At 45.2% G+C, this 17,316-nt stretch overlaps 1 protein-coding gene and 1 long non-coding RNA gene across 2 annotated transcripts; both read left to right on the plus strand.

The window, feature by feature from the left end:
• Positions 1 to 1,894: 1,894 nt before the first annotated feature.
• On the plus strand, positions 1,895 to 16,428 carry LOC119131659 (macrophage mannose receptor 1-like). Its single transcript, XM_037266292.1, has 17 exons — positions 1,895 to 2,307; positions 8,884 to 9,101; positions 9,840 to 9,952; positions 10,086 to 10,207; positions 10,278 to 10,340; positions 10,415 to 10,570; positions 13,666 to 13,748; positions 14,094 to 14,211; positions 14,291 to 14,335; positions 14,407 to 14,574; positions 14,833 to 14,943; positions 15,012 to 15,122; positions 15,322 to 15,530; positions 15,597 to 15,709; positions 15,894 to 16,015; positions 16,087 to 16,149; positions 16,226 to 16,428. Exons 1-17 carry the CDS (start codon positions 2,229 to 2,231, stop codon positions 16,426 to 16,428), a joined length of 2,097 nt encoding a protein of 698 aa, XP_037122187.1. The 5' UTR covers positions 1,895 to 2,228.
• Positions 16,429 to 16,495: 67 nt separating this feature from the next.
• Positions 16,496 to 17,307, plus strand: LOC119131769. Its single transcript, XR_005099702.1, has 3 exons — positions 16,496 to 16,584; positions 17,037 to 17,157; positions 17,274 to 17,307. It is a non-coding gene; the product is annotated as an uncharacterized LOC119131769 (long non-coding RNA).
• Positions 17,308 to 17,316: the final 9 nt, after the last annotated feature.

Genomic DNA, 17,316 nt, shown 5'->3' on the forward strand with positions numbered 1-17,316 from the left:
CTGCTAACAATCGACTTTCCGTGCTGCAGCAACCACAGCCTCCCAGACACTGTTCAGAGAGGTGTACTGTCTTCCTCCACTGTCAATCTCCCGTTAGAAAAGGGCCCACAAGTTCTCAATAGGGTTTAGGTCAGGTGAGGAAGGGGGCCATGTCATCATTGCCTTCATTGCCTAGCCATGCAGTGGAATACTTTGATGCATGCGCTGGAGCATTGTCCTGCATTTTTTGAAATGTTGGCACTTGTTTTATTCTTGCACTCGGATTATTCTTGCACTTATATGCGCTGCTGTGACAAGTGAATTTTCCCGCTGTGGGATGAATAAAGTTCAAGTTTCAAGTTTTGATAATAAAGTTCAATCAATCAATCAATCAATCAATCAATCAATCAATCAATCAATCAATCAATCAATCAACCAACCAATCAATCAAAAATCATGGTCTTCTTGAAAGATGCTGACTTTTTCCTGTACCATTGCTTGAAGAAAGTGTCTTCTAAAAACTGACAGTAGGTTTGGGAGTTGAGTTTGTGTCCATCTTCAACCCGAAAAGGTCCAACTAGCCCATACCAGGACTCCACCTTGCTGGCGTCTGAGTCAAAACGGAGCTCTGTGCCCGACACTGATCCAGCCGCTGGCTCATGCATCTGGTCCGTCAAGAGTCACTCTCATCTCATGAGTTCATCTTAAGTTCTGTCTTAAGATATTTCTTGGCCCAGTTTTGACATTTCAATTTGTGACTCTTGCTTAGTGGTGGTCGGGTTTCATCTTTTCTTACCTTGGCCATGTCTTTGAGCACAGAACACCTTGTATATACTTCTGGACACTCCAGGTAGGTTGTGGTTCTGAACTATGACAACACTAGAGGATAACAGGTTCCTGGTGGCTTCACGTTGAATTCTTCTCGAATCTTTTGCAGTTAATTTACGTCTTTTCTTCTCAACATGTTTCTTGCAACCCTCTTGATCATATGCAACAAAATGTTTGATAGTTCGGTGATCACGCCGCAATATCTCGGCAGTTTCAAGAGTGCTGCATCCTTCTGAAAGACTTTTCACAATCTTTGACTTTCCAGAGTCAGTTAAATCTCTTTTCGGCCCATGTTGCCTGAGGAAAAGACGCTGCCTTATAGTAATTATGCACACCTTGATATAGGGCGTTGACCTCCTTAGGCCGCACATTTACACAAATACACTTCACCTGATATTCTTAAAACCAATAAGCATTCAAGTTAAAACAACCTGAAGTTGGAAAGTACGCATGAAAATGATAATACGGTCAAAATGCTCACTCGCCTAATAATTGTGCACATGGTGTAAATGACCATTCGGCTCCCTTTTACGTGGCACTTGCATGACGGCATTATGCAGTGGCAACAAGCAAATACCCAAATACTTTGCCACGAGGCACAAAACAAGATTCCTTAATATGTAGCTGTGAGTTAGGTTTCGTTTTCTTTTGTCTGCCTCCTCCCTTTTTTCCAGTAAAGTGATGCTCAGGTTGTCACAAACTGTTTCATTCAAGGTCATTCAATGGTGCTGCGCTGCTGTGAAGCCGACATCGTCGTGTGTGTGTGCGTGTGCGCGCGCGTGTGTGTTCCAGAGACAATCCCCTTGGTAAAACTGTCCAGGACCGCCAGTGCCTTTTAAGAAGACATTCCTTCTGTGGAATAGACCTGCTTGCCTGCATTTGGCTCCCTAGCCCAAAATGTGACATGTCAACCTGCTCATTGCTGCTCGGACACAATTGATCAGAAAATGTCAGCTGATTTAGTGACCCAATGTTTTTGCTCTTTCTGCCAGCCAACGTTGTCATGAGCTGAATCCGCTTTGACGGATGTCGAGTAAAAATGACTTTTACGCATTACTTGGCTTCACTTTGAAACGTAGGTTTAAGTGACCATGCACAAAGGTTGTCCCTCTTTTTTGCTTGCTTCAACTGTTTCCCATCCCGAATCAAATCAAAGTGGTGTCAAAAGTCTGAGCGAAGGTGGCCAAAATAATATCGCGTTACCGCAGCCAAAGACGTGCACACGTAAAGAGCGTCTCCACTGGAACGCGCTCTTCCTCAGGCGCGTGAGTCACGTGGGTGGGGGCCGAGCAGCAGGAGCAGCAGCAGCAGCAGCAGCAGCACCGGAGCAAGCTTCCGTTCGGCGGCCGTCACCTGTTTTGAGTGGAGCACCACATCGTGATTTCTGCGTTCAATAGCCTCTCTGGTGGCCTTCCGTCACCATGATGGCCCCGCTGGCCGCGCGCCTGGCGCTGGTCCCCCTGTCTTGCGTCGTATGGATGATGTACAGCTGCGCAGCCGGTGAGTACATAAAAGAAAATGTCCAACTTTGCGATCGTTGTACTCTTATTGTAACTTTGGAAGGAGGCATTTGGTTCGGATTGCAGTGCGGATCCGCTGCTGGGTTAAAAATTGGACTGACTCAGGAAGCTGGGTGAATTTACTATGGGATGTTTTGGCATTTTTTGGAGTTTTGAATAAAAATGGATTGTTCTGCGCCAAACAGTTCGGTCTGATTTGTAACCCAAATTTGGTCCAATTTTTGACCCAAATGGAGTTGTTTTAAGATTGGATGTTCTTGACGTCACATAAATGTTGTTCTTGTGCACGTAAACCTTGTGGGTCAACGTTTTTCCTTGAGTCATGTGAGTGCAAACTGTCTTTTTATGGTATACCTTTTTAACAAGCTAACATTGATTTCGATTTGCGAGACACAATGGGACATTGTATCCAGTGCATACAGAGTATCACTTTTCTTGAAAGGCAGACGCCCTATTTTTTTCCTCACATGCACTGTAGTGAAAATAAGCAAATAGTAAATTTTGTACTTAATAGTAATGAAGATGTCCGTTCTACATTAAAGTCGTACATCCTTGTGAGGATAAGTATAAGTGATCAAATCTCTCTTTAACACCAAACAATGTTTTATATCAAATAGGACGTGCAATATTGATCCAACTGAAACAATTACAGAAAAGAATATCATATGATCCACTTTGATTTTAACCTCGCACTTTTTTTGTCCATCCCTCCAAACAAAATCCACAAAAACATCATCTCGGCTGCAGAGTTTTTTTTTTTTTTTTTTGCGTATACGCACACGTATAGCGATGTGCACATGCACACGCGTCACATAGCGAGACCACTATTGGCTTTAATATTCGCAACCGCACATTGAGTTTGTCTCATTCCAATAAAAAAAAAAAAAAAGGGAAAATACTTTGAAACGTGTGTCAAGGGGGTGAAGAGCAGAAGATAGTCACGGACATTGTTCTGTAGCTATGTTAGAACAAGAGGCGTGACTTGTCAACACGTCTTCCTTATTGCAAATGTATCTTTTGGCAATCGATGAAAAGAAAAGAAAAAGTTGGATGTGGAATTTATTGACCTGTAGCGCCATCGTGTGGACAGAACCTGAGTGTAAAAAAAAAAAGAAAACTTCTTTCTCCGAGTGGCAGAACGACAGAAGTGGACTGAATCTCCTCCGTTCAGTTCTTGAAATTATTCAGCATATTGAAACTGGTTATCCTCTGAAAAAATGTGCCTTGTTGATTTTTTGTGACTCTATTATTTCAGGCTAATAGCCCTAAATTCCCAAGTCCTTTGTAAGTCTTGTCAATTCTCGATTGTCAGTCATGCAGGTGACACAGTTAGGTGGCGTGCATTCTTGCTTGTTTGCTGAATTTCTGGTTTTCACCATGTAAAGTGAAAAAGGGGGGTTCCTTCTTCTTAACCAAATAAATGGTGTGCAGCAGTGACTTTTCCGCTGTCTGCGTGGTGGAGAAAAGTAGGACGATGCGTGGTTCCCTTTTCAGATGAAAACACAGCGTATTTATTTAACAAACATACTGGCGCTAAACGCAACAACTTCTCCGTCAGTCAATCCCATACAACAATCCGCATGTCCGTTGTGACAGGACTTTCTTCCCCGGTAGCATCAATGTAGTGACGTCATTACCGTATATAACAACAAAAGGGTAAACAGAATTGGTACCTTAATACACACAGTGAGTCCAAGGGCGGACATAAACAATAATACTTAACACACCCACTCGCACTTAACTCACCGTGTTATCTAGAAAAACAAAACAATAACACAGTTTGCCTCTTTGGGCCAAATAAAACAATAACACAAATACATTATGCACATTTAAGTACCAAACATGTCCTGAGCAAACCTTCTTAGTTTAAGTTTAGTAGCTGGTTTAGTTAATTAACACGTCAGCAACCATTTGCTCAGTAGGACAGTACTCTAAGATTATCTTCCCACTCTTTACATGTTCTCTGATGAAGTGGTACTTTATGTTTGCATCTTTGCCTGCTTACTGGGTTTCTGGCTAGTGCAATAGTACCTTGATTGTCTTCGTACACTTTAGTTTGTGCATACTCGTATTTGTCTATGCCTCTCAGCAGCTGTTCTAAGTAGATACATTCCTGTATAGCTGATGCTAAGGACATATACTCTGCTTCGCATGTAGACAAAGCCACAGTTGATTGTTTTCTTGCTTTCCAAGAGATGAGAGCGCTCCTCTCACTCATGTTGACACAAAATCCTGTTGTACTATGCCTGTCTGTTACATCTGATGCCCAATCAGCATCACAGTACACTCTTAGACCTAGTGTCTCACTTCTTTTAAAACGTAACTCCTGTTCTGTGGTGTTTTTGAGATATCTGAACACATGTTTAACTGTGCTCCAGTGTTCCTCTGTTGGATCAGCAAAGTGCTGGGATAGTTTACTGACCACATAACTTAGATCTGGTCGAGTGCATGTGGACAAGTAAATTAAACTTCCCACAGCTTCCCTATATTTCCTTGGGTCTTTCATTTTCTGAGCATCCTCTGAATACTCAAGCTTTGGCTCACAAGGAGTCTCTCTGGGCCTGCAATTATGCATTTCAAATCTGTCCAGTATCTTGTTTACATATCTCTTCTGTGACATTTTTACCTGGCCCTCTGTCTGGTCAAAGTCTATCCCTAAAAAATGGTTTAACTTACCAAGGTCTTTCATTTTAAACCTGTCTGCAAGCATCCCTTTTACACTGTTTAGTACATTCTCGCTACTAGCTGCTATTATGAGATCATCCACCCATACTAGCAAAATAACCTTCTCATTATCTTTTTCTCTCGTGTACACACAGTGGTCTGCTGCGTTCTGTTCAAAACCATTTTCACTCAGATATGTATGCAACATCACATTCCAGTTCCTGCCTGATTGTTTCAAACCATAAAGAGACTTGTGCAATTTACATACCATTTTTTCACCATTTTCAGACTCTTTTTCATAACCTTGTGGCTGCTCCAGATATATCTCACAGTCAATTGGTGCATGCAAATAAGCTGTCTTAACGTCCATCTGGTGTAGAATAAGATCCTCTTGCGCTGCTTTTTGCATTATTACCCGCACACTTGTCATGTCGGCTGTAGGTGAGAATGTTTCCTCATAGTCAGTCCCTTGTCTCTGACTGTAGCCTTTTGCCACAAATCTTGCCTTGTACTTGTCTGATCCATCAATGTCACTCTTGAGTGCATAGACCCACCTACCACCCACTGCCTGTTTACCCGGTGGCAACTGGGTGAGGGTGAAGGTCTTGTTTTCCTCCAGTGATCTCATCTCCTCGTCCATTGCATTTTTCCACTGCTTTGACTTGGATGACACTATGGTGTCCTGGTAGGTTTGAGGAATGTCGCATACGGCTTTGTAACAAAAGTCCACGCATGTTATCAGTTTGTCAACCGTGTCCTCGGTCTCAAACTCCTGTAGGTGGCTTGGAAGTCTCCTGTTTCTCGGTGGGTTCCTTCTAATCTCAGTCTCAGTAGCTCTATCCCGTGGTGTACGTTCAGTCATGTCAGGTAGAGCTCTGGAAACATCACTTTGGGTACAATCATCTGGCACATACACACATTCATCATCAACATTTTCATCCTTGTTGACCCTGGGATGTACCTCTATGTCATTACATCCTGTATGTGACTCAGGTGTTTGTGTTTCCTTCTCTTTGGCTGCTTGGGTGAATTTCACCAATCTATGCTTCTGAACCTTCTCTGTATCTGGATAATACACCAGGTAAGCTGGGCTGTTTTTGTCATAACCTACGAACACACCCTGCTCGCACCTTGACTCTAGTTTGCCTTTCTCTTGTTTGTAAGCAAAACATACAGATCCAAATTTTTGTAGTTTGGATACATTTGGTTCCCTGCCGTTTAACAGTTCGTATGGCGTTTTCTTTGTACGTCTATTGTAACATCTGTTTCTCACGTAAGCTGCTGTTTGGATAGCGTAGTTCCACAGCGTATCTGGTAGCTTACTCTCTATGAGAAAACACCTGCCCATATCATACAGTGTTCTCCACCCTCTTTCTGCTGTACCGTTTTGGTGGGGAGAATATGGTGCAGACGTCTCGTGTTTAATCCTATTTATCCTCAACAATGTCTGGAAGTCTCGACTTGTGAACTCAGTCCCGTTATCTGAACGGATACATTTTACTTCCCCATAAGGTGCTATGTCTGCTAAGAACCGCTCTGTAGCCTGTACTGTATCTGCTTTAGACATAAGAAAATACACCAATATGGTCCCTGAGTAGTCATCGGTGAAAGACTGTGCATATCTGTGCCCTTCTATGCTTGGTGTCCGCATGGGACCCGCTAGGTCAGTGTGCACTAGTTCTAAAGGCTTTTTAGCTTTACTATCTGGCTCTCTGTTCCTTGTCTGGGTGAATTTTCCCTGTGTGCATACCTCACAGAATGCGGGTTTTACTGCACTGCCTTTTATCTCCATACCTTTCACTACACCTTGTAATCTTTGTACATCATCGTAGTTACAATGTCCAAAAATCTCGTGCCAAGTTTGCACATCATGACTCACACATTGTTTACATTTATCAATAACATTCTTTTCAATGGTTGGCAAATAAAACAAGTTATCACTCTCATGGATGTCAAACCTGCTGCCGTCTTTGGTAACTATGTGACTGTCTCCTTTCTTGAAGGTGATAGTCGCTCCTCCATTTGTTGCTCTTGCCACCGAAAAGATGTTGTGAGGATATGAGGGCATGTACAACGCCTCTCTCAGCTGCGCTGTCTGCTGGCGCCCGGCATCGTCACGTAGGTAGATCACCGCTGTTCCTCTGCGTTGTGCTATTCCACTGCACTTGGTCCCGTCGGCTAGTTCCACTGAATGAGACTCAGGCTTGAATGACTCATCGAAGCTGGTGAACGTCTGGATGTCATTCACAATGTGAGATGTAGCTCCCCCGTCCACCATGATGCCTTTCATCTTCACGTTATCTGACAGTCTCTTCTTTTTCATGTGCTCGGCTTTGAAAAGTTGATCTTGGTTACCAGTCTCTCCCTCTGCGATTTGTCTCGCTCCATCTTGAGTCCTCTTTTTCCTGCATATGGACTCTTGATGCGTGTTGCTGTTGCAGTAACTGCACCAAACTTTTCTGGTACATCCTCTTGACTTGTGCCCTTTTGTTCCACATCTGTAGCATGTCAGGTCAGCAGAATCTTCACCGTTTCTGTTGCTGATGTGTTTTTTAGTGGAGCCTCGGCTTGGCTTCACACAAGTTTTCATCACATTATCTGCAGACTCTATTAGTTTCATCCTCTCAGTTTCTTCATAAATCCGTAGCCTTCTCTTGAAATCGGTGAATGTAACTGTATCTTCATTTTGTGTTACATGTACGGCTAGTGGCTTGAAGGAATCAGGTAGGCCATTTAACACCATTGCTATGGTCAATCCATCACTCATAGTTTCACCTGCATCCCTCAGAGCAGTAATCAGGTTTTCTGCCCTTATCATATAGTCTGTTACACTCTCGTTACCTGTCATGTTCAGTCTGGTCAACGAGGTATACAAGTTTATGATTCTTGGCTTGCTTTTTCCTGAATAATGTTCTCTGAGCATTTTCAAGGCTTTCCTGCCATCATCAGCTGCATCATGTCTGATAAGTGATAAGCTTTTGTCGTCTAACAGCCTTATCAGCTCTGCATAACAGTCAGCATTATTAGCTACATCTTGGGCTAATTCCTCTTCACTGGTGTCTGTTGCGGGCTCATTCAAAATTGTCCTTTTTAACTTACGAATGTGCAGGTGTCCCAGGAATCTCGTTTCCCATAGTTCATATTTATCTTCTGAACCGTCGAATAACAGCTGTGCTGCAATGATTCCTGCTGTTGTGCTTGCCATTTTTCTTATTGTTGTTGTTGACGCGCCACGTTCACTCTAGCTTGCTAAAATACTTTTCACTTGCTAAGCTAGGTTGTTTGCTTCTTTAGCATTTACAACATGCAAATATCGCCACTCACGTTTCACTTCTTCCGGGAATCTAAACACGTCCACTTATTTCCAGGTGGTTGGTACACGGATAGCTTTCTTGTTAGCTTGACACAGGTTTCACGTGTATACTTCGCGGTAACTTTGTCCGGTCTTCTTACCGATGCTAACGTTAGCTCATGTCCAAACCTTCCCTGGGCCCATAACCTGTAAAGTGAAAAAGGGGGGTTCCTTCTTCTTAACCAAATAAATGGTGTGCAGCAGTGACTTTTCCGCTGTCTGCGTGGTGGAGAAAAGTAGGACGATGCGTGGTTCCCTTTTCAGATGAAAACACAGCGTATTTATTTAACAAACATACTGGCGCTAAACGCAACAACTTCTCCGTCAGTCAATCCCATACAACAATCCGCATGTCCGTTGTGACAGGACTTTCTTCCCCGGTAGCATCAATGTAGTGACGTCATTACCGTATATAACAACAAAAGGGTAAACAGAATTGGTACCTTAATACACACAGTGAGTCCAAGGGCGGACATAAACAATAATACTTAACACACCAAGAGTTGAAAAATGACCATGGCAACTTTGATGGTTCATCAGGTGTAACCCGTCATAAGCCATGTGACACAAACCACGGATGGAATTCTCACGGCTCCAAATGCTACAAGAAGATAGACGCAACCAACGGTTGGCTGGGAGCTCGTCACGACTGCCTCTGGGAGGCCGGCGACCTGGTCTCCATCACTTCCGAGGAGGAGGAAAAGTTTGTGAAGTCGCAAATGGGCGACAAGCCGTTCTGGATCGGACTCTCCAATTTGGTGAGACGGAAGCGCAAGCGGCTGTTGTATGGAGGTAGCCTTGGGTCAAACGTTTTGAATTTGAACAATTGCTCTTAAATCTCTGTTGGCGCTCAGTACTGTCACTCAGAACTGGGTATTTCAATATAGATTTGTCACGGGCATCAATTCTAAGGCTGCCAATGTCATGACTATGCCGTATTGAGGTGTCAAATTCCATTTGTTTTAGTTCCTACGTTCCCTGAGAGCGCTGTCTCTGCGCAGTGGTTCCAATTAAGCCTTCCACTTAAGCTGTCATTTGTGATTCCACGCCCCGCCCCACGCCAGATTTGGGATTACAACTCAAAAAGATTTGAACCTGAATAAAAAAGATCCCATTCTGAAAAAACAACAGGAGTTGATCCTGAAAATAATTGCGAATCTGAATACATGCAACTGGAAAAAAGATCTCAAATCATGAAAATAAATTGCGGTGAAACCTGAAAATAAATACTATTTTCCAAAATATTACCAAGGCGAACTCAAAAACACTTTCAAACAAGTGTTTTGTTTTACTACATTGTTTTATTTTTCTAGTTTTAAGATCAGCTCGTTTATTTTCAGATTTAAGTTTGATTTTTTTCAAGTACATACGAGTTTTTTCAAGTACAAAACGTTTGACCCCAATCTACAAGGGATATTTAACATCAAATCCTTTCGATGAAGCATACTGTCGGCGAGCTTTTGGTACGCCATTGACAACGGGATTGGTTTCGGCAGGTCTGCGACAAGGACAGTTGTCAGATTTTCGGAGCGGGAGAAAAGAGACTGAACTGGTCCGACACTGGTGTGACGCCGACCTACACCAACTGGGACACGGCTCAAGATGGAAGGTAAGAAGATCACCTCTTTGCATCCTGTGTCAGGTGGGATGCACGTTATCTGAGGACGTGAACGAGGGAAAAAAACACCAAATTGGCACGTTTGTCGGATGTGTGTCTCATTTTTCCCGACTTTTCTCAACAGCTCCGACGATGAATCCTGCGCGTACGTCAACCAAGGTGTGTACTCGAACAGTGGGCGTGGAAAGTGGAGACATGGCTCGTGCAGATCCTCATTGGCGTACATGTGCGAGCGGTCGCCCGACGGTAAGTCCACACGTCCGTTGCGATGTTGACGCTGAAAGGAGAAAAGTGCAACCACGCCGTATTTCTGCAGACTGCCCGGACGTATGGCCGTGTTCCTACAAAGACTTGGGTTACACTTACAGTCGAGTGGAGAGTGAGTGGCAGCGACGCTCCTTTTGACACCAGCGCCCTCTCGTGGTTTTCTGATTAGTTTCTTTTGGCTTTCAGCTTCCGACTGCGACTCTGGCGAGTTCCTGTACAAGGACTCTTGTTACCATTTTGAGGGGAGGAAAGTTAATTGGCAAGCGGCTGAAGATTTCTGCGAGGAAGAGGGAGGTCTCTTGGCCAGCGTTCACTCAAAGGTTGACGGACAGTTTTTGGCTGGTGAGCACCAAGACAAATTGACCATGCCAGCAATCGTCCCGCTATTTTTCACCACAAGTGTTTGTTCTGTTTTCGTCAAGCTCACCGGCGAATGGGATGGTATTCTTGGCTGGGACTCAAGAACAACAGTGGCAAATTTGAGTGGCGCGACGGATCATCTACAGTAAGTGACACGTTTGCAACGGAGGTCTAAAAAATTGTCACTTATGAAGCTGTCATGTTAGAAGGCAAGAGTTAAAAAGTGTCATTTTAGTAGAATAGAGTTGATTGAAATAGAAGGAAAAATCTGACAAGAATGGTCTCCCTGTCAAATAGATTTGACTTTGACTTGTATTGAGTCATGTTACGAGTGAAAAGATGTCTTAGATTTCTGAGGATGACCATTGTAATTTACAAGGAAAAAACAATGACGTGCTTTGTAGAATCAAAGTGCACCATTCATTTTACGGGGAGACATTTTTTTATTGAAAAGTTTCAATCAGAAAGTTGGAAGGGGGTTGGAACATCGCAACCATCTTATTGTGAGAAAGAGTTTGTGAAAATAAATTTGAGCGATTTGAATCAATGAAGTGACTTTGAAGGAATGTGGTGGGAAGCCATCCGAGCAACCGCAACACCAAACACGCTCGAGTCATGTCCACTGTCGTCCGCAGGATGATGTCCCGTGGTATCATCAGAAATTTTTAGGTGACTGCACAAAATTGGATAGTGATGGAAATGTTGAGATCGACAGTTGTACCGATGACCTTCGTCCATCCATCTGTCAAAAAGGTCAGAAAGTCACAACCTCTCATTTGCCCTTTGTCTTCTCATAGCTCTCTCATATTTGACCCCTCTCGCGTCCTTGCAGGCAAGGCCAGAGCTACTGTTCCGCTTCTTTCGGGTCCATCATCAGGATCAGGTGGGTGTCCCAACCTGCAGCCCACATGGAGAATTTTGCTTGCTCTCAAGTGACTCGAGTCTCGCTTGCAGGCAAGAGTGCAAATTGCGGCTGGTGGCGGGAGAACCCCGCCAACGAGGTCGATTGATTAATTGTATTACTGAATAAAAGTAACTCGTTACCGGGAAAAGCGTTACGGTTAAAAAAAATCACATAACACAATACATGCACGTTTTTGCCTTAAACCTCAATCAATATTAAAATACATTTTGATATCGCCTCTTGAAAATTCTTCAGCGGTCCTGTTGTGACTACTGATGGAAGTGCGTCAGTCAGCATGTATAAAACACTGGCTCTGATTGGCTACAGGCCATGACGCAGCCTTAGCCAATTGCTTACTGACTTAATTAACCTGAAAACTCCTCACTTGCCTCAAGCTCTCCCACACGGCCTGCAGATGAAGGTGGCGCTAAAGTCCCCACACAGTGATAAACAGTGATAAAATCGCTTTGCTTTTTCTTTGGGGGGGGGGGGGGGGGCGGTCCGCCCCCCACATGACATGCCGCCCATGTTGACTGCGCACTGAATTTCCTTTGTTCTTTGACATGTGCAAGAGTGCTTGAAATTATTCAGCATCTTGAAACTGGTTGATAAATATCTCGTGAAAAAAATTGCCTTGTTTATCTATTGGGACAGTATTCTTTCAGACTAATAGCCCTAAATGCCCACCTAAGTCTTGTCAGTTGGGGATTGTCAGCTATACAGGTGACTTAATCTGTCAAAAACTGATATAAGGTTAAAGTCCCAAAAGTCCCAATGATCGTCGTCACACACACATCTGGGTGCGGTGAAACTTGTCCTCGGCATTTTACCCATCCCTGTGTGATTTTGATCCATCCCCTGGGGGAGAGGGGAGCAGTGAGCAGCAGCGGTGCCGCGCTCGGGAATCATTTGGTGATCTGATAAAGGTGGCAATGCACTTCATGCCTGTTTGCTGAATTTCTGGTTTTCACCAAAGGTTGAAAAATGACCAAGGCAACTTTGCTGTTTCATCAGGATCGACCGATCATGAGGCAACATGTGACACAGTCAACGGATGGAGTCCTCACGGCTCAAACTGTTACAAGAAAATGAGCACAACCAACGGTTGGCTGGGGGCTCGCCACGACTGCTTCTGGGAGGGCGGCGACCTTGTCTCCATCACTTCAGAGGATGAGGAGAAGTTTGTGAAGAAGCAAATGGGCGACAAGGCGTTCTGGATCGGACTCTCCAATCTGGTGAGGCGGAAGCGCAAGTGGGCTTCCTACTGGTACTCCAGTGACAACCAGTATTGTTTTTGGCAGGTTTGCGACAAGGACTGGTGTCAGTTTTTTGAAGCGGCAGAAAAGGGGCTGACTTGGTCCGACACTGCTCTGACGCCGATCTACGCTAACTGGACCTCGAGTCAAGACGGAAGGTAAGAGAACACCTCTTTGCGTTCTGTGTCAAGCGAGATGCACGGGGAGATTTTGGAACCCCTTTCCAAAAATGGGTAAATATGTGATGAGGTTTAAAAGAGCTTTTGTTTTCTTTTTATCGGGAAAGAGGAAAATAAACTCCAAATTGGCACGTTTGTCAGATGTGCGTCTCTCGACTTTTCCCAACAGCTCCAATGATGAATCCTGCGCGTACGTCAACCAAGGTGTGCACGTATACAGTCAGCCCGGCAAGTGGAGACGTGGGTCGTGCGGATCCTCATTGGCGTACATGTGCAAGCGGTCGCCCAGCGGTAAGTCCACACGTCTGTTGCGATGTTGATGCTGAAAGGAGAAAAGCGCAACCGCGCCATCTTTCTGCAGACTGCCCGGAGGGATGGCCGTGTTCCTACAAAGACTTCGGTCACACTTACAGTCGAGTTGAGAGTTGAGTGGCAGCGACGCTTCTTTCTACACCCAAACTGCGTCGTCGTGGTTTTCTAATTAGTTTCTTTTGGCTTTCAGCTTCCTACTGCGACTCTGGTGAGTTCCTGTACAAGGACTCTTGTTACCATTTTGAGGGGAGGAATGGAACTTGGCAAGCGGCTGAAGATTTCTGCAAGGAAGAGGGAGGTCTCTTGGCCAGCGTCCACTCAAAGGTTGACGGACAGTTTTTGGCTGGTGAGCACCAAGACAAATTGACCATGCTAGCAATCGTCCCGCAATTTTTCCTCACAAGTGTTTGTTCTGCTTTCCTCAAGCTCACCAGCGAATAGCATGGTATTCTTGGCTGGGACTCAAGAAGAACAATGGCAAATTTGAGTGGCGCGACGGATCATCTACAGTAAGTGACAATGTGTGCAAGGGAGATCTAAAAAGTTGTCACTTTGCCCTAATGAAGCTGTTACGTTAGAAGGATAAAGTTGAAAAGTGTCATTTCAGCAGAACAAAGTTGATTGAATCTGGAAACATCGAACAAGAATGGTCTCCCTGTCTAGATTATATAGATTACAAACTGAAAGTTGGAAGAGGTTGGAACATCGCAACAATTCTTATTGTGAGATAGAGCTTGTGAAGATTAATTTGAGCGATTTGAATCAATGAAGTGACTTTGAAGGAATGTGGTGGGAAGCCATCCGAGCAACTGCAACACCAAACACGCTCGAGTCATGTCCACTGTCGTCCGCAGGATGATGTCCCGTGGCATCTTCTTAAATATTCAGGTGACTGCACAAAATTGACTGGTGCTGGAGAAGTTGAGATCGACAGTTGTACTAGTCCCACTCGTCCATCCATCTGTCAAAAAGGTCAGAAAGTCACAACCTCTCATTTGCCCTTTGTCTTCTCATTGCTCTCTCATATTTGACCCCTCTCGCATCCTTGCAGGCAAGGCCAGAGCTTCTCTTCCGCCTCTTCCGGCATCAGCATCAGGTGGGCGTCCCAACCTGCAGCCCGCATGCAGAATCTTGTTTGCCCTCAAGTGACTCGAGTCTCGTTTGCAGACAAGAGTCCAAAGTGCGGCTTGTGGCGGGAGAACCCCGCCAACGACTTCTGCTACCTGATCAACGACATGGCCACCAAGACCTGGAAGGAGGCGCGAGACGAGTGCGCCCGCCGCAGAGGCAACCTGCTCGCCATCACCGACTTACAGGAACACAACTTCATACACGGTAGGTCGTCCTCAGTCTGCTTCGCTTTTTGGCGCAGCCGAAGTACTTAATGAAAGAATCCATCGAGAGACCACCGACTCACGTCAACATTTTGCCGAGTTTCTGTCATTCCAAAGGATAGACCAAAAATAAGCTTGTGACCCCCGCCAACAAGGACCCAACCCAGACGTCACCATCACTTCGTTTTAGTTAAGCGTTTTGGACTCGCATCTGTAAGATGCTGCAACCTTCTGTTCTGTATTTACCTTTGACCCAAAGGGCTTCCGGCAAGCGGTTCCTCTTTGTGGTTGGACGCCAGCGACACCAATGTTGAAGTCGGCAGCAAGCAGTCTGACGAATCCTCACCGAGTTCCGTCCTTTTGGGCGCAAGTGGGTCTAAAACCTGGCCGATGTATGAAGGAACGAAGGAGCGCTGAGCATCTGTGGTCTCCTTCAAGGTAACCCTGGTGACCCCCCCGGCCGACGCTGCAACTCCTTACTCCATGGCAAGGGCAGCATGGAAGTTGTCGATTGTGAGAAGAAGAGCGGCTACGTCTGCAGGAGAAGAGGTAAGACGAGATGCTCGGTACGTTCTTCCCAACTTGCGTTATCAGCCGAGAGGACCAAAGTGGCAATTGTAAGGTTTTTGGTCTGATGTGAGTGGTGATGCAGGTGACGCAATTGACTGAAACTGAATGAATAATTTTAGCAAAGAAGACAAAAAACAGTGCGTTATTACGTCAGAGTAATCCCAAAATGTTCCCTCAGGCATTCAGACATGTGAAATGACCAAAGGGTGGCACAGCTTCGGCTCCAGCTGCTACAGGAAGATGGAGACCACCAACGGTTGGCTGGGGGCCCGTTACGACTGCGTCTGGGAGGGCGGCGACCTGGTCTCCATCACCTCGGAGGACGAGCAAAAGTTTGTGATGGAGCAAATGGGCGACAAGCCGTTCTGGATCGGACTCTCCAACCTGGTGAGACGGAAGCGCAAGTGGGCGTTCTCCTGGTACTTGAGTGACAACCAGTATTGTTTTTGGCAGGACTGCGCCGAGGTCTGGTGTCAGTTTTTTAAAGCGGGAGAAAAGAGGCTGACTTGGTCCGACACTGCTCTGACGCCGACCTACGCTAACTGGACCTCGAGTCAAGACGGAAGGTAGGAAGGTCACCTTTTTGCGTCCTGTGCCGGGCAAGATGCACGGGGAGATTTTGGAACCCCTTTTTTAAAATGTGTGAGCACGCCATGAAGCACCTTTGTTTACTTTTGATCAGAAAATGGAGAAAAGAACTTTGCCCGTTTGTTGGATGTTTGTCTCGTTTTTCACGCCTTTTCCCGACAGCTCCGACGATGAATCTTGCACGTACGTCAACCAAGGTGTGCACGTAGACAGTCAGCCTGGAAAATTGAGACATGGCTCGTGCAGATCCTCCTTAATGTACATGTGCGAGCGGCCGCTCGACGGTAAGTCTGCACGTCCGTTGATGTTGACGCTCAAAGGAGAAAAAGAATGCAATCAGGTTGTCCCCCTGCAGCCTGCCCGGACGGACGGCTGTGTTCCTACAAAGACTATGGAATCGGCTACAATCGAGTGGAGAGTGAGTGGCAGCGACGCTTTTTTTCACACCTGCACTGTCTTGTGGATTTGTAATCCATGTGTCTTGGTGGCTTCAGCTTCCTACTGCGACACTGGCGACTTCCTGTACAGGGACTCTTGCTATCACTTTGAGGGGATGAAGCGAACTTGGGAGGCAGCCGAGAGGTTCTGCGAAGAATGGAACGGTGGTCACCTGGCCAGCGTCCAGTCACTGGTTGATGGCCAATTCTTGGCTGGTGAGCTTCAAGACAAACTGCCGATCCCAGCTATCGTCCCCTAGCGCTTCGCAATGTCTGACACCATGCTCTTCTTGTGCTAAATCTCCTCGCTTCTTTGATATCCTCAAGCTCACGTGCCATATGCAGGAGGAGTGCAATCTTGGGTGGGACTCAAGAAGAACAAGGACAACTTTGAGTGGAGCGACGCAACACCTACGGTAAGTGAAACGTTTAGAGCAGTCTACAAAAGCTGTCATTTGCTCAGAATGAAGGTGTCATATCGGAAGCCAAATTTTACAGAACAATGTAAGAATGGTCACCGTGTTACAAAAGAGATAAACATTGAAGGTGTGAATCAGCTGAAGCATTAACAAGGACAAAGTTATGAAATGATGAGAATGAAAGTGAGTGAAGTGAAAAATCAAAGTGCAGAATTTCAGAGGTTAAGGTTAGACATTTCTGAGAATAAAATGACTGGAAAAGTTCGAGTATGAAATTCAAGTTGTGATTTAACTGGAAGAAAACTGTAAAATGAATTCAAGTCATACTGTAGGAAAGGGTTGAGAAAATATTGATCAGTGGGAGGAAAAAAGGACTCATCATTTAGGAGGAAATGCGGTGGGAAGCAAGCCCAAACGTACCAAAGTCACTTCTGGCGTGTCGTCGGCAGGGCAACATTGTGTGGGTGCCAAACGGGCCGAAAGGGCGTGGTGGCTGCTCTGCCTTGTCGCCGACTGGTCAACTTGAGGATTGGTCCTGCACCGAAAGTCGGCCATTCATCTGTAAAAAAGGTCCGAAAATGACGACCAATCACTTTGCCCTCTCATAATAATAATAATAGAATGCACTTTACATTTTAAGGCAAATCTAAGAGTGCTAATGACTCCTTTCTTTTCCTTTCTTGCAGCCAAGGTCCAAGAGTTTCTTCTTCCTCCGCCGGCAGGTGGGCG

This window comes from Syngnathus acus, chromosome 12, assembly GCF_901709675.1.
Source record: "Syngnathus acus chromosome 12, fSynAcu1.2, whole genome shotgun sequence".
Lineage (NCBI taxonomy): Eukaryota > Metazoa > Chordata > Actinopteri > Syngnathiformes > Syngnathidae > Syngnathus > Syngnathus acus.